This window comes from Mustela lutreola, chromosome 2 (genome assembly GCF_030435805.1).
Source record: "Mustela lutreola isolate mMusLut2 chromosome 2, mMusLut2.pri, whole genome shotgun sequence".
Taxonomy (NCBI): domain Eukaryota; kingdom Metazoa; phylum Chordata; class Mammalia; order Carnivora; family Mustelidae; genus Mustela; species Mustela lutreola.
The window spans coordinates 121,523,281-121,547,937 of NC_081291.1; the positions used below are offsets into that span (position 1 = coordinate 121,523,281).

At 36.7% G+C, this 24,657-nt stretch overlaps 1 protein-coding gene across 4 annotated transcripts in view; it reads left to right on the plus strand.

The window, feature by feature from the left end:
- The first annotated feature begins 909 nt into the window (after positions 1-909).
- PEX5L (peroxisomal biogenesis factor 5 like) overlaps positions 910-24,657 on the plus strand; it is a 227,471-nt gene continuing 203,723 nt past the window's right edge. For 3 of the 4 annotated variants that reach the window (XM_059163394.1, XM_059163397.1, XM_059163398.1), the window contains exon 1: positions 910-1,394. In XM_059163394.1, the coding sequence (XP_059019377.1) occupies positions 1,374-1,394 (21 nt within the window). In that variant the 5' untranslated portion in view covers positions 910-1,373. The remainder of the gene's footprint in view (positions 1,395-24,657) is intronic. The other variant, XM_059163400.1, reaches the window with a different exon arrangement.

A 24,657-nucleotide genomic window follows, 5' to 3' on the forward strand; every position in this document is an offset into this window, starting at 1 on the left:
CAGAAAGCTGATAAATTTTTTAACTTTATGAAAGGTATATCATGCTGTTTACACTATTGGGGGGATCATATCATGCTGTATACAACTTGGAGGGCATATTGTGTAATTGGAGATCTTATTACCAACAAAACTAGGTATTCGCGGTATACACATATATGCCGGCGCACGGTGTGTATGTCTATACATTTATAATGTAAAGACTATCAAACTATCCAGTCTCTTTAATTTGAGACCTATGTAAATACACTCTACCTATAGATTATATAGTAAAGACCCATTCATTCAACAGATATTTTTAGACTACCAACCACGTGGCAGGTGGTACTATATCATATTGATACATCCGTGTACAAACAGATACACTCCCCTCCCTAAATATCCCCGATTTCATGGAAATAACATTGCGTCTCCACAGACAGACAATAAATAAAATATGTAAAATATATGGGATGTTAGATGATGTTAACTGCTAGGGAGAAAAATCATGGAAGGCCCTTAGAGACTGGGATTTGGAATTTTAAATAGAGTGATCAACAATGAATTGAGGGTGGGGTGAATGGGGAGTCTTTATTCACGGAGTGACATGGAGGCAACTTGTGAGAGCTGAATCAGAACAGAAGTAAACTCTTCAAAAACCCCCACGCTCAGCCTATTATGTCTGTAGGATGACAGGCTCGGTCGTTATTGATGGCTCCTGGAGAGACAATGCATGTTCCTCCCACTTTTCTTGCATCTGACCATCGACTCTGCAGGAATCTCCGTGGTTGCAGCTGCCACACCTGAACGCCTTGCGCGACCACCACTCGCGGGCACTTTGCCGCCGCGTGCGCGCCCCGCCTTCGGGCTGCTCCCGGGCCCGCCGAGGACGCGCGCGCGTGCCCGGCCCCGCGGCCTCTCGGCAGGGACGCGGCCGGGAGGGCGGCGCGCGCCCCGCTCGGCAGCTGCGGCGGCGGCTGGTGTGGGCGCTCACGTCAGGGTTGGGAGGAGAGGGGGTTCGCGACGAAGATAGTGAGAGAGACATGAGGCAGCCCGGCAGGAAGCGAGAAAGAGTTGGGTGGAGAAGGAGTGAGTTTTAGAGTCGCCGGGTGAAGCAGGACCTGCGCCTGCGGGTGAGCGTGGCCGCCTGGGCTCCTTGTCTCCTCCGCGCGCTCTCCTGTGTCCGCTTTCAGCACCCCGAGCGGAGAACAGTTCCCAGCAGCCCGCAGAACGGCCAGGAGGCCACCGTGGCCGGGCTACCTGGAGCCTTCCTCCGGGCTCAGAGGCACGGTCTAAAACACAGTGTGCACGCCGCCTTCTCCCCTCTGTTGGTGTGCAAGTAAACACGGGGGAACGCATCCGGCGGCCTCAGGGAGCCCTGAAGAAGCCCAAGCAGAATGTACCAGGGACACATGCAGGTAAGACATTACCATCGAACTGGAAAGAAATCTTGGGGGCTAATTTAAGAGCAAGGTTCTTCACTAAGTTATTGTGGTCAAGAGCTGTCTTCATACAATTCAACAAGTGAAGTGGTGCAACATGACCATGACATTTCTGTCCGGTGCTATGGGTAAAACTAGACAGGTTTCTGAGGGTGGGGGGAGACCTCAGAACTTCGATTGGGGAAGTTTGTTTTCTGTGCATTCCCTGAGCCTGTTTCTTTAAACAAGATCAAGAAATCCAAACAGAGGAAACCTGGAGATGACTGTGTTTCCGTTGTAATCCTATTGATGCAACTCAGCATGTATGTCAGCTGAAGGGCAAACAATAATTGGAAAGACAAAGCTTTTCTTTTATCATCTGCAAAGGTTTCTTGACAGTTAGAACACTTGGCCACTTTTGTATTATTTTTTAAAGTGATGATTTTTTTTTAAATGGTGCTATATTTCCCCCCTTCAAATAGTGGAACATTATCACCTATCCCTACAGTCATAGGATGACTTGGGGGGATGAATTTCAAACGTATGTCCAAGAGGCTCTAATGTTTTTCAGGGGAGGTGCTGCCTCTTGTTATTAATGCTCCTCTGAGCTAAGCCTCTGCTTCTCTTAGATGCACTCCACTCTCTTGGGAAAAATTATTTTAACCTTGACTCCAGTTCTCATTCACATGGTTGGTTCTTCCTTATAAAGGCAGGTGTACTCTTGGGGGGAAAAGCGAAGTACTAACTCAGCTTCCTAAAGTATGAACTGAGTTTTGGTGGGGTGGTTTTTTTGTTTTGTTTTGTTTTGTTTGTTTGTTTTGCTTTTTGCTGTTCCTAAATGCTGTAGTCATCAGGTTTGATGTTTGGGCTTCCTTTCCATTCCAAAGATGGTCAAATACAGTCATCACATGTGGTGTCTTCACACTAGTCTGTAACATGTGTGAATATTGATGATGTTGCTTTTGTGTCATTTGATCAATTGAAAATAGATAAATATGTTATTGCATTCATGACTTAACATTATCAAATATTTACTTTCTAAGTCTGTGAGGAAATTTTTTTAAGACCATAATTTACTTTTATATAAAATGGCATTAATCAATTTCATAAGTTTTGTAAGATTTCTGAATCAGCACTATCAGAATTCCAAAAACACTTCCCATATTACTGACATAATCCTGTTTTGAAAATTTTACTGGAGTTCTATCCAGTTGATGGATAATAATTAGTCACTGAAGTATATTTCTAAATATATATAATAGATGTGATCTGCATGTTTCTTATTAAAGCTATGTTAATAAGAAAGTTTAGCCACAAAGAAACATTCCAATAATGATGAAAAAATAAAGAATTATTAATAGAGTTTAATGTTTCCATCTGCACCTAAGAATGACAGTTATAATTTTATATATATCTATTTATTATCCCTAAACAGTTTCTTCACAGGAGGAAAATAGGAAGGTTTTACTGAATAAAGTCAATCTTCAGAAAATTGTTCATTCACATAAAATTCATAATTGATTGCTTGGGCAATTTACAAAAACTTTCCACATTGATTTTTGTTGTTGTTATTTAAATATGTTTTTGTGAATGAAGAATTAAAACAACAATCTGGTAAATTCAGGCACCCTAAAACAATTTTAACCCAATTTTCTGAATATTTCAAGGGAGGTTATTAATGAAACCTGAATCGATTGTCTAGAACAATGACCGAGGGTTCCATTTTACTTTGAAAGAATAAACAATATGTAAGATTCTGCATATGTTCCCAACTTAATGTTTTTTGTTTGTTCTCTGTTGTAACAGCCAAATATGATGGCTTGCAGTAAAACTTACAGATCTTTGCTGCCAGGATTAACTTGAAAATGTTACTAAATAAAGACTGTAATCAATATGCTTGCCAAAATTACAGAACACAATACTCTTTTTTTCCTATTCACTAATGACCATTAATGTTAAACATACAACTTCTCAGGCTTTAGTAGTATAGTAGTTATTAAATGATACGATCATCTCAGTGGGACTTGCCCTCCCCCGGAAATAATGCCTATTACAACCTGATTTTATAATATAGCTATTTGCTTATATCTGAAAAACCCAGTCTCTTTCCCAAAGAATAAAATTTATCCTATAGACAAAATCTCCTTATGTTGATATGTTCAGGTTAAATAAAGAATCCTTCCTTAACAGAGATAACATCATCTTCCTGTGCGTACCTGACTGTAATCATGAAGGAGAAGATATATAGCCCAAATATTCCAAAATATTTATTAAAAATCTGAATACATATTTGGTAAAATGGACCAGGAATGAGCAGATTTACTAACACTTCTGCCAACTTTGGAGTTCATTGGATACACTGGTGTTACTTGGCTGATACCTTAAAATGAGAATGAAACAAAATATTTGCAGTCATTTGCTATGCATTCTAATTCTCTTTTCTGTATCCAAGAGATTCTAAAATAAAATGCTTTGAAAATAGGCAGTCTGGAGTGGGGGAGATGTTCACAAGAAGCCTTTAAAAATAGTCTAATTTAAAACTCCTGTAGTGCCTTTATTTTTACAACTAAATGATTTTATAAATAGTCTATTAAGTCTTTTATATCTAGCTAATTCATCCAGTTTACCATAGAACCTGAATTCATTGTAGAAGCCAGAGACTTTCAAAAACACACTCTGCTAGTTCATTTGAAAAGTTGACATCTATTACAGATAGATAGAACATATATTTCTTGGTTTCGGAGTAAATGCCACAGGTATATTTCTTAGGAGCAGGACCCCAGAGTCGTGCTGTTTTTCAACTGCCTTGCCACTTATTTCCAAGGGGAATTTATCACCCAAGCCACTGAAGCAAAAGTTGTTTCTTTAGTGACTGTTTTAGATTTACCTTTCTTTTTCTCCTTTTGACCAAGGGGGCCAATGGCAAATAAATATATCTTAGATTCAGTTCAGGCCAAACTCTTTATTCCTCTCAGATAACCTGCAGTCTTAATCTCTTTAATACCTCTGTATACTCTGTACCGCAATGCTTGTTTGTACATGTGCATGTGAATTAACAATGCCAATTAGAGTAAAATAATTATGTGTCTGAATATTTCCTTAGCTGAATTTTTTTTCTGGGATGGTATAAATATAGAGCAATGTAATTTAAGTTTTGAACTAAGATTTGTTTTTTATTTTTAATGAAACATCCTCACTAATGTTTTTTGTTACAAAAGAAAGTTATTTCAGAAGGCAATCAAACAAAAAAATCTGTTCATAATTGTAACTGATCTTCATTATGGGCATTCAAAACCAGAATTTTCTGATTTATTTAAGCTGGCTGAGGAAACATTGCACACCCTCTAGCTTCATAAGACATTAACTAAAGAAAATTTAAGTGACAAAAATTGTAAGATTATTAATAGTTCTGAAAGTAGCCATTTTATTTGTCTTCCCCCAAAGACATTTTGTGTTTGTCTTTATTTATGACTTTACTTAGCTTTTCAAAAAAACCTTCATGAAAGGGAACAAACAGCTCGAGTAGCATTAATTATGTTAATACATTAGATCTGGACACTAGGGATTCATTTAGTTTCACTGGAAACAACAAATAGAAGAAGCCAATCCAAGAGAAAATTATAAAATGTTTCCACATCTATAACAATAGTTTGTCATAATTGAAACCCTAAAGCAAAACTGTAAAATAAGTAGTATTTGTCATGGGTATTTCTACTTCTCTAAGAGATCCATTTTCTCCTCTTTGATGCCACCATTTTCTATCTTCTGTCATTTCCTTTCTTCAACCTTTTTTCAACCTTTTGCTAACAAAGATATAATTAATACCAGTACACTACATACACTACATACATGCACTACATACACATGCCCTGCAGAAGTATTTGCATTTTCAGAGGAGACTCTTTGAAGATTAGTTTGGTAGAGAAGATGTTTTAAGGAGAATGTGGTAATGCTGTCCTGAAAGGCTGGGGTTGATGGTCTTGGTCAGGTGTAGCCACTGCCTTCCCCTCACCCCTCCTCCCCATCTCAAATGGCACCTGCCTCGTCTCCTCAGAGTCTTCCTATGAATGATAGTCAGCATTAATACTCATTTACTGAATGAATTTATTGTCTAAATGAAATGGTACTAACTAGAACTCTTCTGAAGGAAATTCGTGTACAGTGGATCTAGTGCTCAAAATTAAGACACAAGTTCCAGAAGATTTTGAAGTGCCCTCGAATATATTTACAAGGAAATCATGCTTGATATGAGAGTAATACTGAGCTCCCTGCACTTAAAATTTATAATACATATGGAATAATATTGCAGAGTGTTTGATTAACCTGAAAATATCATTCCCCAGTCATAGTCTTACTGGCCAATAGTTTATATAATATACTTTAAGAAACATGATATGTTCTTCCTAGATTTTGTTTATGGTTTATAAACATTCTTCCTGAACACATGTGTTTTAAAGAAAAATTCTAACATATGAATGTTTTGAGTATAAGACATTTTTAAGGTAAAGATTAAGAAAGGGTTAGAATAGAACTTGTTAATTTTAAAATCCTTGAATCTCTAGTATTACTATGGCCAACCTAAGAAACATTAAGATGTGATGTATCACATAGTCAAAACATCTGGCAGTCTGCTGTTTTACACTTTTCACTGAGATCACATGTTGCCAACACAGGCATAAGCTATAGCTGCTTAAAGGTTCTATATTCTCGAATTAACTTCTTGATACACTTATAGAATAACTAGTATGCATTTCCTCCACTAAAAGTGAAGATCAATTCTGGCCTAATGTTTCCTTATTAAGAGACTTAAGTCCAATCTGAGTGTTAGGGGACATCTAAACATGATGTAATTTCAAATACAATGATAAAGGAAATGAGGTTGCCAAATTTCTGAATGTGTATCATCTTTTATAATTCAGAATTTATTTACTGTGCAGCATGTAACCCATGTATCAGGTACCAAGACCACCAGAGTGATGTGAATTAGGGGTTACATTTCTATTAATGATCCTCATCTCTACCTTCCCCATTTCCACCCCTCCTCACCTATGCCATTCCCTTTGCTAGGAACAAAATGGAAAACTTCTTTCTTCATTCCATTAAGATAGATTTTTTTTAATTTTATAATTAGCATATTATACAGCATACATACAGGAAGATAGTAATACCCTATTGGTAAAATATCCAGACTACTGCTGATTGTTCAGAGTTCAGAGTATAATACAACACATGGCCATTGTTGTCTTATTTTGTCACTTTTTACTGATCTTTATTAGTACCAATGTACTACTTCTCCTATTAAAACTCCATTAGATAAATGACCATTATTATTCTTCATGTGAGATTTCACTAAACTGACATTCCTATGTATTTTTTTAGACAATCACTATTAGAAATTGCACAGATGAAAAATAATGAGCTCATTTAGATAGGAAGATGCTACGTATTCTCCATTTCATGCAAGAAAAACACATAGAACCGTCCAGCAGCTCTGAAGTGGGGTGAATCTGAACTAGGTGGAAGAGTTTGCATTGAAGGTGCATAAAGAACTCCCAAAACTCCTGCTCATACATACATACCTCTGGAGAAAAAAGAAAGAAAAAGGAAGGAAGGAAGAAAGAAAGAAAGAAAGAAAGAAAGAAAGAAAGAAAGAAAGAAAGAAAGAAAGAAAACCGGAAAAACCCTACAAGTGGGAGTTGGTATAGCGAAAACTTTTTTTTTCCCCCCCAAACAGAATGCCATATGGTGACCTATAAGTTATGAAGAATCCAAAAGATGTTTGGTGTTATTATGCCAGAAATCTACCTAGGAAGCCACAAAATTCCCACTCCTACACACCCTCTTAAAAATTATTTAATTTTTAAAGCAACAGTATGGTAGAGGAATTCAAACCATTTCATATGAGTAATGATTGAAGGAACTGGGGATGTTTAGCTTGGAAAGTGAAGCCTCAAAGAGACCACAATGACTCTATATAAATGTTTGAAGAGTTACTAGGGAGAGGCTACAATTGTTTTGTATAGCCTTGAGAGTTAAAGCTGGTATGGTATCAAGATGAGATAAAAATTTCCTCAAGGCAATGATAACAAAAAGACCCTGGATATTTAGCCAGTTCCCACTGAGTAAGATGCCTATTTGGAGGTAGATAAAGCCTAGAGTGAAGGGGGACTGAAAGTGGGCACAGATTCCCTATGCACACACAGGCCTCTGTTCCTAGACCATCATGCCTTGTAGATAAAATCCAATAAAAAGCACCATGAGATGGTATGTGTGTTTGTGTGTGCATCTCTGAGTGTCCTATGAAAAATCGTTGTAGTCAATGAAGTAATGACCTAAAATAAGCAAAATTCATAATGTTCAGGGGGAATATTTCCTGGTTACCTAGAATTAGTCAGGGCCATGCCAGTACCATCGTGCAAAGTGATCAAAAATAGTAAAATGTCAGAAAATATGTAACCTCTTTAAGGAAATGAGAAACAGGAAAACATTTAAATATCATGAGAAGAAGCTGATAGAATTGCAAAACATCTTTTTACTTCCTTTCACATGGGTATTAATTGTAACATGAACGCTTATACCAAATGGTATCTTTTGTTTATGTGGGGAAGTAACATCTGATTGGGCAGGTGATAATGCACATGAAACACCTGGGAGATGGTTGGAAATGCAGAATCTTAGGTACAATCCCAGATCTATTGAATCAGAAACTGAATATCTCAAGATACCCAGTGGTTTATATGTACATTAACATTTGGGAAGTGATGGTTTGAAAACATCGACATGGAGAACAAGGCCTGACCTATTGCACTGAGAGTAGCAAAAAACTTGATTCTTGGGTATCTTTCTGAGGTCATAGAGACATGATGATGTCCCTGACAGAGGGGCTGGTAAGAACAGCTATCACAATTATGTTTGAATTAAGTTTCTTCCTCATATCCATACCATAATTTCCACCCAATTGGTAGTAGTTTTTCTGTCTGGAAAAAAACACAGAAAACCTTTTATGTTCCACCTGAATAAAAACAAACCTTCAAGTATTGAGAGAATTATCATGTCGTCATCCCATTAAATCTTTTCTTCTCCAAGATAAAGAGTCCAGTTCACTCAATCATTTTTCATTAGGACATTTTTAATGTTTTAATACCTCCATGAAAGTAGGGCCCTCTGAGAAAGACATTGCTCAAGATGTGATCTCACCAATGCCAAGCAATGTGAAACTGTTTATCTCTTAGGAAAGATATCTATTCAGACAGTCTAAGACTGCTTTAGCATCTCTAGACTATAAGTTGTTCTCTAAATTGTTTTGACGTTTCTATTCTCTGACTAATTTGGGAGTTATCTCACAGTTACTAATCTTTATACCAGAATAATTTTGGATCCAAATATGCTCATTAGAATATTCTAGGTTAATGGTTCCTTATATCTCCAACAATTACATTAATGTTCAGTTTTGAGGTCATAGAATCCTGAGTTTGAAAGACTCTTGAAAGTGTTCTGTTCAATCATCTCATTTCTCAGATGAGGAAATTTAGGTTCAAAAACATAAGAGATTTTCTCAAAAAGTCCCATGCAGGTTAGTTAGCAGAGCTAGCACTGGAATGAAAACTGCCTTACCCCAGTGTGCTATTTCTATTACACTATTATTCTTTATTTTGATGTTTTTTTATAAACAAAAATCTAAGTAAAAGTAAACATTATAATAAACTTCTAGATATTCCAAAATATCCAGGTGTTTGGCATTTAGTCACAAAAATTGATATTTTCATGCTTTTTAGTTTTAGTGTAACTATTTGATATTTTATGTATTCAGTTTGATAGTCATTTGGCTGGCAATGGAAAAAAGTCTGGTCTGTAGGTGTGTTTTAAAAGTGGAATGAGGCACCATGAAAAGTTGTATCATTGGAGCGCCTGGGTGGCTCAGTGGTTTAAGCTGCTGCCTTCAGCTCAGGTCATGATCTCAGGGTCCTGGGATCGAGCCCCACATCAGGCTCTCTGCTCAGCAAGGAGCCTGCTTCCCCCTCTCTCTCTGCCTGCCTTCTGCCTACTTGTGATCTCTCTCTATCAAATAAATAAATAAAAATCTTAAAAAAAAAAAAAAAAAAAAAAAAAAAAAAGAAAGAAAGAAAAAGTTGTATCATTTATGTTCCTACGAATGTTCCTCACTGTCTCTCCTTGGACTGTCTAGATTAACTATTTGAGTGAACTGGTTTGATAGGTTCTTGAAACTAGTTGCCTAAATATACAAGTAAATCAAACCCCAGCGTTCTTTGCTGTAAGCAATGGGAGCCAAGTCTGGCTTATTTAAGTAGAAAGGGGATTTATTAAAAGTATACTTGAACAACAAATAGGCATAGGAGGAATGATGAAAATAGAAAAATCATCATTTTGCAGTGAACATAACAAAAATTGATTCAAACAAAAATGCTAAATGGATGCTAAATATGAGGAAGAGGGCAGTTTGAGGAGAAACAAGATATTTATATAACATCAAAATATCAACCATTTTAGGGTATCTGGGGGTCTCAGTCAGTTGATTTCTCTTGATTACAGCTCAGGTCTTAATCTCAGGGTGATGAGATCAAGCCCCACATCGGCCCTGCACAGAAAGTGGAGTCTGCTTAGATTCTCTCTCTCCCTCTCCCTGTGCTTTTCCCCACCCCCCAATCATGTGCTCTCTCAAAATAAATAAATAAAATATTTTAAAATATATATAGCAACCATCTAAATTGTAAGAGAAAAAAATAACTTTTCACTGGAAAAATTGGACAACACCCTAATTAAATAATCAAAATCAGTACTACCAAAACAGTAATCATCTGCATGCCCATCTCTGGATATGATGCCCTGAGAAGGACACAACATCACTAACGTAGTATTATTGCTGAGAATGTACAACTTAAATCCAATCAAGAGAAAAATCTCAGACAATCCCCAATGAAGGATATTCGATAAAGTAAACAAATTATGTTTTTAAAAGTGTCCATGTCATGAAAAACAAGGAAATACCAAGGTGTTTACACATTAAAAGAAGACTTAGCATATGACAACTATACACAATACATGATCCTGGATTGGATCTTGGACTGGGAAAGAAAATTGTGATAAAGCACACTGTTGGCATAATTGAAACTTGAATATAGACTGGAAATTAGATTAATATTAGTGTTATGTTTCTGGAGTTTGATAACTAAACTATGACGATGTAAGAGACTAGCTTTGTTTATAGGACATACATCCTGCTGTATGAAGGGGTAAAGGGGCATAGTGTATGTAACCTACTCTCCAGTGATTTACAATAATGAAAATAATACTATGTATGCTATAATTACATATATAATAGAGAGAGTGAGAGTGAGAAGGAAGACAGAAACAGAGAAAGAGAGAGAAATACAACAAAATGTTAAAAATTGGTAAATCTGGGGAAAGGGTATTATGGGAGTTCATTGTTCTATACGTGCAGTTTTTGTGTAGGCTAGGGCTTTTTTGTTTTGTTTTGTTTTGTTTTTTCAAAATAAAAAATTGCTGTAGAGTTAACCTGTGACCCAGCAATTGCACTACTAGGTATTTACCGCAAAGATACAAATCTAGTGATCCAAAGGGGCACATGCACCCTAATGTTTATAGCAGCAATGTCCATAACAGCCAAACTATGGAAAGAGAATAGATGCCCATCGACAGATGAATGAATAAAGAAGATGGGTAAATGTATACAATGGAATACTGTGCAGCCATCAAAAGATATGAAATCTTGCTATTTGCAATGACATGGATGGAACTAGAGGGTATTACGCCAAGTGAAATAAATCAGTCAGAGAGAAACAATTATCATATGTTCTCACTGATATGTGGAATTTGAGAAACAAGGCAGAGAATCATAAGAGAAAAGAGAAAAAAATGAAACAAGATGAAACCAGAGAAAAAGACAAACCACAAGAAACTCTCAATCTCAGGAAACAAATTGAGGGTTATTGGAGTGGAGTGGGGATGGGCGGGTTGGGGTGGCTGGGTGATGGACATTGGTGGAAAAGGTATGTGCTATAGTGAGCACTGTGAATTGTGTAAGACTGATGAATCACAGACCCCTGAAACAAATAATACATTATGTTAATAAAAAAATTAAAACAAAACAATAACAAAATAAAAAGTTTCTTTAAAAAAAAATTTTTTTTAAGTACATTGGGGGACTCACAGAATTCCAGAACTAGAGTTGAGATAGAGAGATCAGGCAGCAGACAGGGCACAGCCTCAGTCAAACTTCAAACTAGGCTAGTGCAGACCCCACTGCTGTCTTCACAGAAAAGAAAATAGGAACTTGCACCGCTTACACACTAGACTTGAGCACTGGTTCAGCTGCTCACCACTGCTGCTGCTGCCATGGAAACCCCATGCTGGAGCTTAAGCTGCTCTGCCACCCACTGCCAGGATGAATCCTCTACCATGACTTTGTCTCCATGCCCCCAGATCCCAATGCAAAGTGGGGACAGGTGTGCCTGTCATACATCCATACCCTATATGCAAGATAGTTTGGGAAAGTGCGTATCTGCTTACCACCAAGACTCCAAAAAGAGGCAATTTTCCAAATTTGGAGTTTAGATTTGGGAAAGTTAAAAAAAAAAAAATCCAGGGCCCACTACAACATGTTATAGATATTGTTTGAAAGTAAAATAGATCCCTCTCTAGACTAAAGTCCAGTCTGCCTTGAGGGAAAATATTTAAAAGAAAATAATTTTCTTTAAGCCTGTGTTTGATACAGCCTGCTACTACATGCAGGCCTATAGGAGAATATAGGAAAGCTAGACTATATTGGTTTATTAAATCATGCAGCAAAGAAGAGCAGAACAGACTTCTCCATCATTCATCAATGTCCATCTACTGCTCACTCTTACTCTTCTTGAAAAATTGGAAAGAGCTCTGTGAAGAATTTAGTAATTAATTGGGGAATTAAAATACATATCATGTACTTTAGTGATAAGAACAATTTTCTTCCTCCATATGCAGGAATTTAATGTGGAAAGCTGGGCACATCCAAAGGATGACTATAATCAAAATGCCCTGTGCATTTGAGTCTTTAATACTGATATGCCGTCTATTATATAAGTCTTTAGAAAGATATATGTAAGACAAAAAGAAAGTATCCTTAAACTCGAGGCAAGATTAAATTAAAATAGAAGCTTAGAGATATAAAGGTCTTTAGAGTTCACATACCACAACTTTGTCATTTCACATTGAAGAAACTGAGGACTAGGTCTTGGTAGAATTAATTGCCTCTCCTCAAAATGGAAACAAAATATGCTGAAAGGCTTTTGATAGAATGTATCATACATTGCTTAATAATCCTCACTTTTGAAGAGGTTATAACAACATACTGGCTAAGAACTTGTGCTCCAGAATCAGACAGCCCAAGGTTCAAATTTTGGCTTCCCTACATATTATCTCTGCGATCTTACCATAATAACATACCCTCTGTAAACCTCACTTTCCTCACCTGTGACATGGAGAAGATGAATGCGCTCGGGCATAGTGACGACTTTGTAAGGATGAGCTCTTTTGTTTTGTTTTTGTTTTTGTTTTTGTTTTTGGAACCAGCAAAAGGTTTTATATACATTGTGTGGAAGAAGAGGTTTAGCCATAGCAGTGCCTGTCATGATTGATTGTCTACAGTGGTGGCAGATGCTTGATTTTCTTATTCTCCCACGGCTCTGCAGTTTTTCCATTCCCCCATCTCAAATTCTTGCCTTCTGTACACTGAATATTTACTCACCCTTTAATTTTTCACTTAAAGTTTATCTCCTCAGTGAGTGCTGCTCTGTGCCCCCACAGTATTCTTCCCTGTTCTCTGACAAAATCAGAATTAGGGATGTCCTCCTCAATGTTTTGTTAGCACTTTAAGTGCATCACAAATACCAATAATTAACATGTAGCTTTAATTACTTATTTCTGTCAATCTCCCCAACTAGCAAGCCTATTTGTGGCAGTGACTATACCCAATCTATCTTTGTATCCCTGGAGATTACTAGTGCTAGGTACATACTATTAATGTAGTATTTACTGAATGAATGAATGAATGAATGAATGAGGGAGTGAATGAATGGGTGAAAGAATGAATAAAATACTGAGAAGATTCCCTTTATCTTGAATAAGGACTCTAATTGGGAATGGTCTTCTTGATTCTAAGATGCACATGGCCCCAGAATCTGGTCTATTCCCATGGGTTTCAGAAGCAAATGCATATCAAGTAAAATTTCCACATACTTGAGAGGGAATCAATTACAGGGAAACCTTATAAACCTTATAATTAGATTGCCACTGTAATTAACCAACAGACTGCTGTCAAAGCAGTCTACACAATTTAATGGGTTCAAACTCTTTAAAGCCTGAGGACAGTCTGGAGCTACAGATTTAGAAATAAAATAGATTCTCCTAATGGTTTCTAACTATATCTCTAAGTGGCCAAGGTCATTTGGAATTAGAATCCAAGCCTCTAAGGTTCTTAACACCTCTTCACCACCTCAGCTTGTTGTCAACAATGATTTTGATCATAGTGCTAACACACACACCCATGAGACATCCTGAAATGACAGAACATCATAGTTAGAACTGCCCTGAAAGTCCATCCTTTGCTTACAACCAGTTGTAAGGGTTGCTTACAACTCCAGAACTGACCTCCTCAGTTGCGCGCGCGCACACACACACACACACACACACACACACTATTCCAGGGATACAAGGTGCACTCACAATGGTCATCCAAGAGACATGTTGATTTTGTAAGCCTGTCTGATGGATGTCTCCCACAGTTACTCTGATATGGGAGCTTGAGAGATGGAGGAGTAATTCTTCCTATCAGGTACAGGGTAAAAAGATTGATATATCACATGTCAAAGCTTTCTCTAATAGAGAGGAAATAACTATGCCAGTGATATATGCCATCTCTGATCAGATTATAAAAGGAGACATTTTGGGGTAGGGGTGGCCAAAAACACAGACTCATTTCCCTAGAGGTCATCACCCCACACCCATACACACAATTTAGCAAGCGAAGTTAGAGGGTTGGATTTCAGACCTGACTTGTGCTCCCTCATCCAGACATCCTTGCACAACCAATATGTACAACCATATATATGACTCTGAAGGGAGTCTCCTCTACTAACATTCTAGTCTGTGTGGGGTGTGTGTGTGTGTGTGTGTGTGTGTGTGTGTGTGTGTGAAGGTGTATGATGAAAGGTGAAGAAATGAGCTCTATTTTATCCAAAATATTTCAAATGCAGATTGGATGTGAATTTGCTAAAGTCTTTATGGAAGATGGGTGGCTTAGAGGATTACTGGCTTTCCTTCCAACTCTAGGATTCTATTTTTATCAGGTCCTTAATTAGTAATACAATATATCTCTGACTATTTGGTCAGAGCAGATTTTCCTAATTCACTAACAATCATATCTTGGAAAATAAATTAAAAAGCTTTGCTAGCATCAAGATACTTGTTATTTCTTACAAAGTTGAAGATCAACCTCCCCTAATTCTTCAAGGGATATACTGTTTTGGGAGGATCTTGCTATTCCTCTTCCCCTACCCTGTTCTGCAAATAACAAGAGATATTTTTCTACAAAGCTATCCCCAATATGGCAGAACTCTCAGCTATGAAAGAATACTGATTGTCTCTGCTACAATAGTCACATTTTATGATCCTCATGAAAGTTTATCTTCAGAATGCTTTAGTGTGGTTGACAAATGATAGATATTTTATCTTTGTCATGCTGATAGAACACAGCTGACAAGGGTTTGGCTGCCTCACCCAAATTCCCACATCAAATCAGTTGGGGGACCAAAATCTAGTCCCCCAGATTAAAAAAAAAATTTTTTTAATTTTTATGTATTTTTTACATTTCTTTTCAGTGTTCCAGAATTCATTGTTTACATACCACACCCAGTGCTCCATGCTCTTCTGGGTTTTTTTTTTACTCTATTGCTTGAGCCCATGTAGCAAATTCAGGCTATGTCTCCACATCAATACCTCACCTATTGCAAACTAGCTCAACTAACAGGACAAAAAGATTTTACAAGTTTTCTGGAACACTACAAGGTCTTGGAGGGTAGAAATCTCTGATGCATTCTTCCTATCATTTACACCGTACAGGTGCTAACTCTATACAGCTTTATCAGTTCCCTGAAATACGCATCTGGGCATATTAACTTAGTACTTGAGAGTGCCCTTCTGTATGATGAGGTACACTCTGCTAGTGGAATACAGGGAAACACTGAAACACCCATAGAATCAGAAATACCCAGCAGGCCAGGAAAATAGTGAGGCTGTGGGATTAACTAGAGCTCAGAAGCACAGTGTAGAGTCACTATGTGTTCCAAGTGTAGAAGTACAATCTTGGGTTGTATGTATAAACTAAGCCAGAATATGCTCCCCCAAATCTGTCACTTACCTAAATAATTTACTTTTATGTTTTATTTTATACTTTGTTATTATAAAAAAAATCAAAAGTAGTATGGTGGTGAACCAGATGTTTCATGGTTTACTCTAATGCTTTAACCTCTATTAAACCCATCTTTTAAATATCTGACTTTAGTATTGAAAAATTAGTCACTGTTTATTTGGGGGAGGTTTCTTAATTTCTTCTGCTCTTAGAGAACCATTTTCTCAAGGTAAGAGCAGATACCAACTTTGTTGAAAGAGAACTTCTAAATGGCAAGATCAAGATAATGTGAAGGAAGTAAGCATAGATCTTACTGATCCCAACTGATATTAAAATATCTACTTAAAATGGAGCCACTGATCCCTGATTTCTTAAGTTGATTTTGAACTTTCCATTACTTTAAGAGCAAAAGGTCAAGAATTAACATTATAGAAATCAGAATATGATAATATTGATCAAATAACTCAATGTGAAATTAAAAGTACCAAAATAAAAGTCATGTATTCTTTCACAGTTGATTTCAGGAATTCAATATGTTTTATCAAGGTAGCATTAACTAATGTTTTAAGAGTTAAAGTATAGTCTTCTGGTACCTAGTTAGTCAGAAATTATTATTTTACCTGGGGCTTGCACTCCACATAATTCTGTTATTTTACTTGTCTTTTAAAGGTAATTCTGACATTTTTAATAAATGTTTACACGAATAGGCAGCCTGTTCCCAGGTAAGGAAATACTAAAGTAGCCAAGGTGAAAACAGAGTTAGTCTGGGATCTGTGCCCATTCTAACTATGTGTCTACAAACAAGCTTTCTTTTTTCCAACTAAATACCGGTATCAGTAACCAACTACCTCTGCCTGATCCAACCTGAAGTCACCAAACTGGACTCATCACCACTAACAACCTCCATTAAGCCTGTCTCTTCTCTTGTTTTCCAGGATTGTTTAATAGCAACATCACCTACTCAATTACTTAAATAGAAACCAGGAGCCATCTTCTCCTTTCCCTCCTTCATCCACTCCTCTTTCTCTCTTATTCCCCAAATCAAATCTCAATGCTCTCTTACTTTCTAATTCACTCCTATTCTACCCAATCTCTCCATCCTCACAGCTACCATCTTAGAACCCTTTATCTTTACCTAAAGAGTAATGCCCCCACCCAACTAGTCCTTTTGCTACCAGTGTCGCATGTATCCTACCTGTCTTTGTTACAGCACTGACTTGATCATATCACTCTTCTACTTAAAGTCCTTTCAAGGTGCACCACCATCTAAAAGAGTGTTTTTCCAAATGCAGTCTTCTCTAGAATTGTTATCTACAGTACTTGTTTAAAATTCGGATTCCTGGACCCTGCTGTAGCCCTCCATGGAAGTAAGGCCTGGGAATGTTTGCTTTAACAATCTATAGGTAAACTGAGTGAACACTGAAGTGCAAAAACACTGGCGTCCAAAAGGAGATATGCCTTTTAGAGCCTACTTTATGGCTTTCTCATTTACAGCTTCCCCATAAGCACTCTGGACCTTAGCCTTGCTAAATTTTGGTGCTTCCCCAACTGTACCTCTGCTTCCATGTCTCTGGCCTTCTCTAACAGTATGCTCTCTGACCAAAACACTCGCTATCGCACTGGCTTAGTTAATCCCCCTTCATCCTTCAGAACCCAGTTCAAGGGTTATTTCCTACAATGAGTCTTCCCTGAGTTGCCAGGGCTGGTGTAGATACCCTCCTCAGTGCTCTCCTATACGATGTGCCTGTGTAGACCACTGTCTAACCTTCTCTCACCCTGTTCTTTGCTGAGTTCCCTTGGCTGTTTTGTTCATCTTTTCAACCCTGGTGCACAGAGCCCGCTTATGGTGAATGAGCAATGCCTGAATAATCTATTCAGTTTGATTTAAAGTTCTGGAGACTCTCATACACCATCACAGACCAGCATAGATTGAACATCTTATCTGAGAACTTTGAAGATGGAATAACATTAAAATATGAAAATGGGCTATAGGCATAATTCATTTTATTGCACTTCACTTTGTTGCACTTCACAGGTATTATGTTTTTTACAAATGGAAGGTTTGTGACAACCCTGCATCGAGTAAGTCTTTCAGCACCTTTTTATCCAACAGCATTTGCTCATTTCATGTCTCTGTGTTACATTTTAATAATTGTCACAATATTTCAAACTTTTTCATTATTAGCATATTTGTTGGTGTTATTAGCATGGTGGTTTGTGATCAGTTTGATCAGTTGTCATCAACTTTAATGTTACTATTGTAATTGTTTTGGGGTACCACAAACCATGCTTATGTAAGGCAGTGAACTTAATCTATAAATGTTAATTGTGTTATGATTACTTCACCAACTGGGCATCCCCTTGTCTCTCTCCCTCTCCTTGGTCTTTTGTATTATGGCAATATTGAAATTAGGCCAGTTAGTCACTATTTGATGATCTTTAAGTGTCCAAGAGAAGAGTTGTATGTCTCTTACTTTAAATGAAAAGCTAGAAGTGATTAAACTTAGTGAAGAAGGTACATTAAAAGCTGAGGTAGCAGCTAGCTAAGTAGTGAATGCAAAAAAAAAAAAAAAAAACAAAAGTTTCTGAAGGGATATTAAGTGCTACTCCAAGTGAACACATGAACAATAAGAAAGGAAAACTGTCTTTTTGCTGATATGGATCAAGTTTGATTTATTTGAGTAGAAGGTCAAATCAGCTATAACATACCTTTATGTCAAGGCCTAATTCAGAACAATGTCCTAACTCTCCTCAATTCTATGAAGGCTAAGAGAGGCAAGGAAGAAGCTGAAGAAAATTTCAGAGTCAGAGAGGTAGGTTTATGAGGTTTAAGGAAAGAAGCCATGTCCATAACGTAGAAAGGTGAAGCATCAAACACTGACGTAGAAGCTGCAGCAAGTTGTCCATTTGGCAAGGATAATTAACGAGAGAGGCTACACTGAAGAACAGATTTTCACTGTAGACAAAATAGCCTTCTACTAGAAGAAGATGCCATCTAAGACTTTCTTAGCTAGAGAGAAGTCAATGCCTTACCTCATACCTTCAAAAGACAGGCTGACTCTCTTATTAGGGGCCAATGCAGCTGGTGACTTTAAGTTGAAGCCAATGCTCATTGAGCATTCCAGAAATCCTATGGCCCTTTAGAATTAAGCTAAACCAACTCGACCTCTGCTCTATAAATGAAACAACAAAGCCTGGATGACAGCACATCTGTTTGCAACATGGCTTATTGAATATTTTATGCCCACTATTGAGACCTGTTGCTCAGAAAAAAGAATCTTTTCAAAATATTACTGTTCATTGACAATGCATCCGGTCACCCAAGAGCTGTGATGAAGACATACCATGAGATTAATGTTATTTTCATGTCCGCTAACACAACATCCATTCTGCAACCTATGCATCAAGGAGTGATTTTGACTTCAAGTCTTATTATTGAAGAAATTCATTTCATAAGGCTCTAGCTGTCATAGATAGTGATTCCTCTGATGGATTCGGGCAAAGTAAATGGAGAACCTTCTGGAAAAGATTCACCATTCTAGATGCCATTAGGAACATTTGTGATTCATGGGAAGAGCTCAAAATACCAACATTAACAGAGTTTGGAAGAAGTAGATTCCAACCCTCATGGATAACTTTGAGGATAAGTTATCCTCATGGATAACTTTGAGGATAACCCCTCAAAGTTATCCTTCCAGTGGAGGAAGTAACTGCAAATAAGGTAGAAACAGCAAGAGAACTGGAATTAGAAGTGAAACCTGAAGATATGACTGAATGCTACGATCTGATGATAAAATTTTAACAGATGATGAGTTGCTTCTTATGGAAGAACAAAGAAAGTGGTTTCTTAAAATAGAATCTACTCCTGGTGAAGATGTTGTAAAGACTGTTAAGATGGTAACAAATGGCTTACATATACTTGGTTGATGAAGCAGCAGCAGGGTTTGAGAATATTGACTCCAATTTTGAAAAAAAGTTCTATTGTTGGTAGAATGCCACTCAACAGCATTGCATGCTACAGAGGAATTATTCATAAAAAAGGAGTCTATCAGTTTATTTATATCCAACAGAGGAGCTGAAAATCAAACTTAGTGTTTAGTTTGGGGTGGGTTGAGGATCCAGCCATTTGAAAAATGACCGTCTTAAAAAAAAAAAAAAAAGACCACCAAAAATAGGTCACCAGAATGGATTTAGCCAAGATATTATGCCTATTTCCAAGAGATACATTTATTTATATCCAAAAAAGGAGTCTATCAGTTAATCATTAATCCTGAGTAATGCACTGAGATTTCTGTCTGATTAATCTAAAGGGGTAGGGCAGATTAAGAAACCAAAGAATTAATAGGAGCCAAAAGGCAAAAAATTAGATCCCAGGCTTCTTTTGCCCTAACTACTATAGGATTTGGGGATTACCTCTAAATCTCTGGGACCCCCAGTTTTCTGATCCACAAAATAACTATACAGAAACTTACTCTTTCCCCAGTATTATTATTTTATTATTCTGAACCAAAATTTAGTAAATTGGCATTTGAGATATTAATGCAATAAAAAAGCATTTTCTGTAAACTATATGTAGAGTTTATAATATATATGATGATACATGATATATATATATGAGAGCTTATATATGTATATGATAGTTCATATATATACATAAAACTTGATTTTAGGGAGAAAAACTATTGATCCAGCTTACCATAATGTTAAACCAATATTATATTTACTTTTTTCTACTTAGTTGTAATATTTTTTCATGTGGGTTTAAATTTTAATTGTATGATTCACTTATTATATGAAATGGTAATCATCTGTTATTCATCTCCATGAATTATATTACTATGAGTGAAATAAATGTTACATCCTTATTTGAGAAGATAACCTTCTCATTTTCCTTGTGGCCTTTCATAGACGGGAAAATTTTTTGAGTGAGGTATTCAAGTTATGGCATTCTCTACCTGTGTGACCTTGGACAAATTTCTCAACTTCTCCAAGCATCTCAAAATAGAAATTGAAGCATGCAATACATAATAAAAAAGCCTGATTGATTTCTGACTCTTGACAATAAGAACACAGGTCTGTTGCCAAATTTTAATACTGGATTCTCTGCTTACGAAATACCTTTATATTATTGCGGGTGAAAAAAGGGTTGCTCACAGTATTTAATTAATACAGTGCCTCATTAAAACAATGACTAGTACTTCCCCTTTTTAAAAAATCTACAATAAGATTATCATAATGGAAATTAAACCTTCAAACTAATTAATGGGATAAGTTGGGCTCAGTGGATTAAAGCCTCTGCCTTTAGCTCAGGTCATGATCCCAGGGTCCTGGGATTGAGCCCTGCATCGGCCTCTCTGCTCAGCAGAGAACCAGCCTGCTTCCCTTCCTCTTTCTCCGCCAGCCTTTCTGCCTGCTCGTGATCTCTGTCTGTCAAATAAATAAATAAAATCTTAAAAAAAAAAAAAAAAGAAAGAATTCTGTGTCCTTTTATCCCTCTGATTTCCTCAGTGAACCCCAAGGAAATGTCTGCTCATCTGATATAGCACAGATCCTTTGTAAACTGTCTTTGGTATACCCATTTAGAGAGAAGTGGAGGAGCAAGTATGATTATAAATAGAAATTGGAAACTAGACCCTAAAACTATGTTTCTACCTTAAATCACTAAAATCGCCTTTTTGAAAATTTAAAATAAGCTGACTTTGTAAGTTAAAAGTAGAGAGACCAAAAAAAAAAACTAACCAGAGCCAGGAGCAGCCTTTTATAGGAAGCTAGCTAGTTTGATATCTCAGGGCAGTGGAAGTTTTTGACTAACATTAATTTTATTGGAGAACCAAAAAAAAAAAAAAAAAAAGGAGGAAATACTTACAATCACACTTCTATTCCAAAAACACAGAGACTTTAAAGTTCAAATTCTTGATTTTTGCCCCAACTATCATTACATATGGCCTTAAATAGCCTGTTTGAACCCTTCCATGGCCCTATCCACAGCTTGTTTGATGCTACCCTGCTCAGTAATGAAAAAGATGATTTGTCACTTCTTCCTTCTCAATTCCCACCCCTATACACAATTTAAATAGACACTAATACATAGAGCTAAAAGAAGTGCTTTCTACATATTGTCTGTTTACATGTGATTATAACATGTAATTGGTTGCACTGATCTCTGTGGCTCCAAACTGCCTTTAATAGAGCAGTCCAGAAACCCCAGCCCTACTCTTTTGGAGCAGGGTGAAATTCTCCCACAACTTGAACTGAATCAGCAATGATCTCCATGAGCTATCCCAGAGGCAGGGGGAGCCCTTTGAGAAGCATAGCAATTGGATGTCACGAAATAGGACAGGCAGCCATGGCTCACAGGCTTGTTGGGAACTGTCTAAACTGTCTCAGTGTTGTACTTCAAGCCTTTTGTGAACTGGTGTTCTGCTTTTCAGAGCAGCAGCCAATCTCCTATTACAGTGAAGAAGGTCTCCAGGCCAACAAAAGCTCTTCTTCTCCTCCTCCCTAAAAACAGAACAACCAAAAGGCAAGTTTGGAAATAACTGCACAGTCACAGATGTTTGCATTGTGTTTAACCAGAACTTTTTACTGAAAAGGGGAAAAAAATTATGTTCTGATTTATATCAGAGTTTCCATTCATGATACCACAGTCAAGTCAGAAGGACAAGTCATATCACTAGCAGAGGTACAGATTGTTAGTTACTTGGCATTTCTGGTAATTATCAGTTACAGCTGGCTGGTGATAAAGCCAGGACTAGCTTCCCAATGCTCATTCAGTCTTATTTCTTTTCAAATATGCTTGCATGAGCTATATATTGGCCAAATTGGTAGCAGCTCACTCAATAATAAGGTTAACAGACCTACCAAATGATGGAAAAGTTGAAAGTATAAAACTAGTCATAACAACAATTAATATGTATTTTTTATTCATACAAGGTATATGATATACAAGTGCAAAACCAGAACACTATCTTTGGAAGGCAAGGACATTCTCATGTAATATATATGTTCCATACAGCACCTGACACACTATATAGCCATAATAAATATAAATCACTGAAATCCAATTTATTTTCTGGCTACACTCCCAGAAAAGCTTATCTGATTTCCAAACTGTGGGTGCTAAAATAAAATCTGAGAAACACAGCAGAGTAAGAAATAGATCTCTTCTGCATATCTGATATCCACCCAATCTGAGTCCTCATTCTTCATCCTACTTCTTCCTTATTTTGAATACTGATCCCTTCTCTGTACCTAACTCATCTCTGAAAGGTGCATATCCAAATCACGTTGATAGAAGTAAATACCCATTCATTCATTCATTCATTCATTCATTTATTATCAAATATTTTTAAGCATCTTCTCTTTTTACAGAAACAAAGCTTTAGGGGTGCCTGGGTGGCTCAGTCAGTTAAGCTTCTGCCTTAGGGTCAGGTCCTGATCCTGGGGTTTTGGAACGGAGGTCCCACCCTCCATTTTGGAATAGAGTCCCTTCCCTGCATTGGACTCCCAGCTCAGCGGGGAGTCTGCTTCTTCCTCTCCCTCTGCCCCTCCCCGCCTCATTCTCTTTCACTCTCAAATAAATAAATCTTTAAAAAAAAAAAAAAAAAAAGCAAAGCTTGATGATAAGCCCTCTCATTAGGGAATGTAAAATTTATCTGAAAAGACACAAGAAAACTTACATACGAAGATCTGATTTAAATAAAACCAAGAATTTTCACAAGACAATATAATGAAACGTGAAGTATGTGGAAAATAAGCATTTAAAACTATGGCTCAGTTGCACGGGACTTATAGAAGTAGTACACTCAGTTTGAAAGTAAATTAATAAATCGTGAGTATATTATATTGAATTAAGTATCCAAAAAATGGTCCCAAATCAAATAGAATAGTTGTTTAAAAAGTCCTCTATTGAAAATGGCAGCTTTTCACATAGTTCAAACTGACCACAGGTTTAAAATATATTTTAGGAATGTATAAAGGGAGAGAAACCTGTGAAGGCATCCTGGGGCTTGAATCAGTAATCCATATATTCTTTTTTTCAATGTTATTTCATAGCCTAGATGTTATATGAGGAAAAATGTCCCTTTCCCAAAACAGCAGAGAGAAAATCATGAAAGATATTTCTGTCTTGGGATAGGTAAACATTTAAGTTTGGTAAACAGGCATTTCAAGCTATTCTTTTTTTTTTTTTTTTTTTTTTTTTTTTTTTTTTAACTTTTAACTTTTTATTATATACAATTTCAAACATACACAAAAATAAGGAAAAGAGATTAATGCACTCATGCGAATTCTACAACCAGCTTCAACAAATATCAACTGATAGCCATAAAACTCATATTTAAAAAAAAATGTATGCTCTTCTCCTGTTGATCTTTGTCAGTTTAACTTAATCAGAAATATAGTAGTATAGTGGTTTTCCTGATTTCTTTCATAATAAAAAGTTAGACTCAAATCTGTAAACAGACCTTTTTTCCTTTTATCATGACACAGCAATTTAGCCACTAGGGAGAATCTTTTATAAAATTTCAGTGTGAAGATATAGTTTCATATACAAATATAACATGTTAATGAACATTATTCACTCTTTTTACAATAAAAAATTTAGTAATAATATTTTAAGTTAAATATTTGACTTAATGAATCAGTAATGCTCTATTCTTCCGGATTCCCATTGATTTAAGTGTATTGACTAGCAAAGCGCACACCCCAGAGAATAAATGCAAAATCATTTACATTATAAAAATATTCAGATATTGATAAGATAAATCAACTAAAGTAATAAATAGCAACATTTAAGAATAATACCTTAAGCCTAGATATAGTCCTTATATCCTGAAA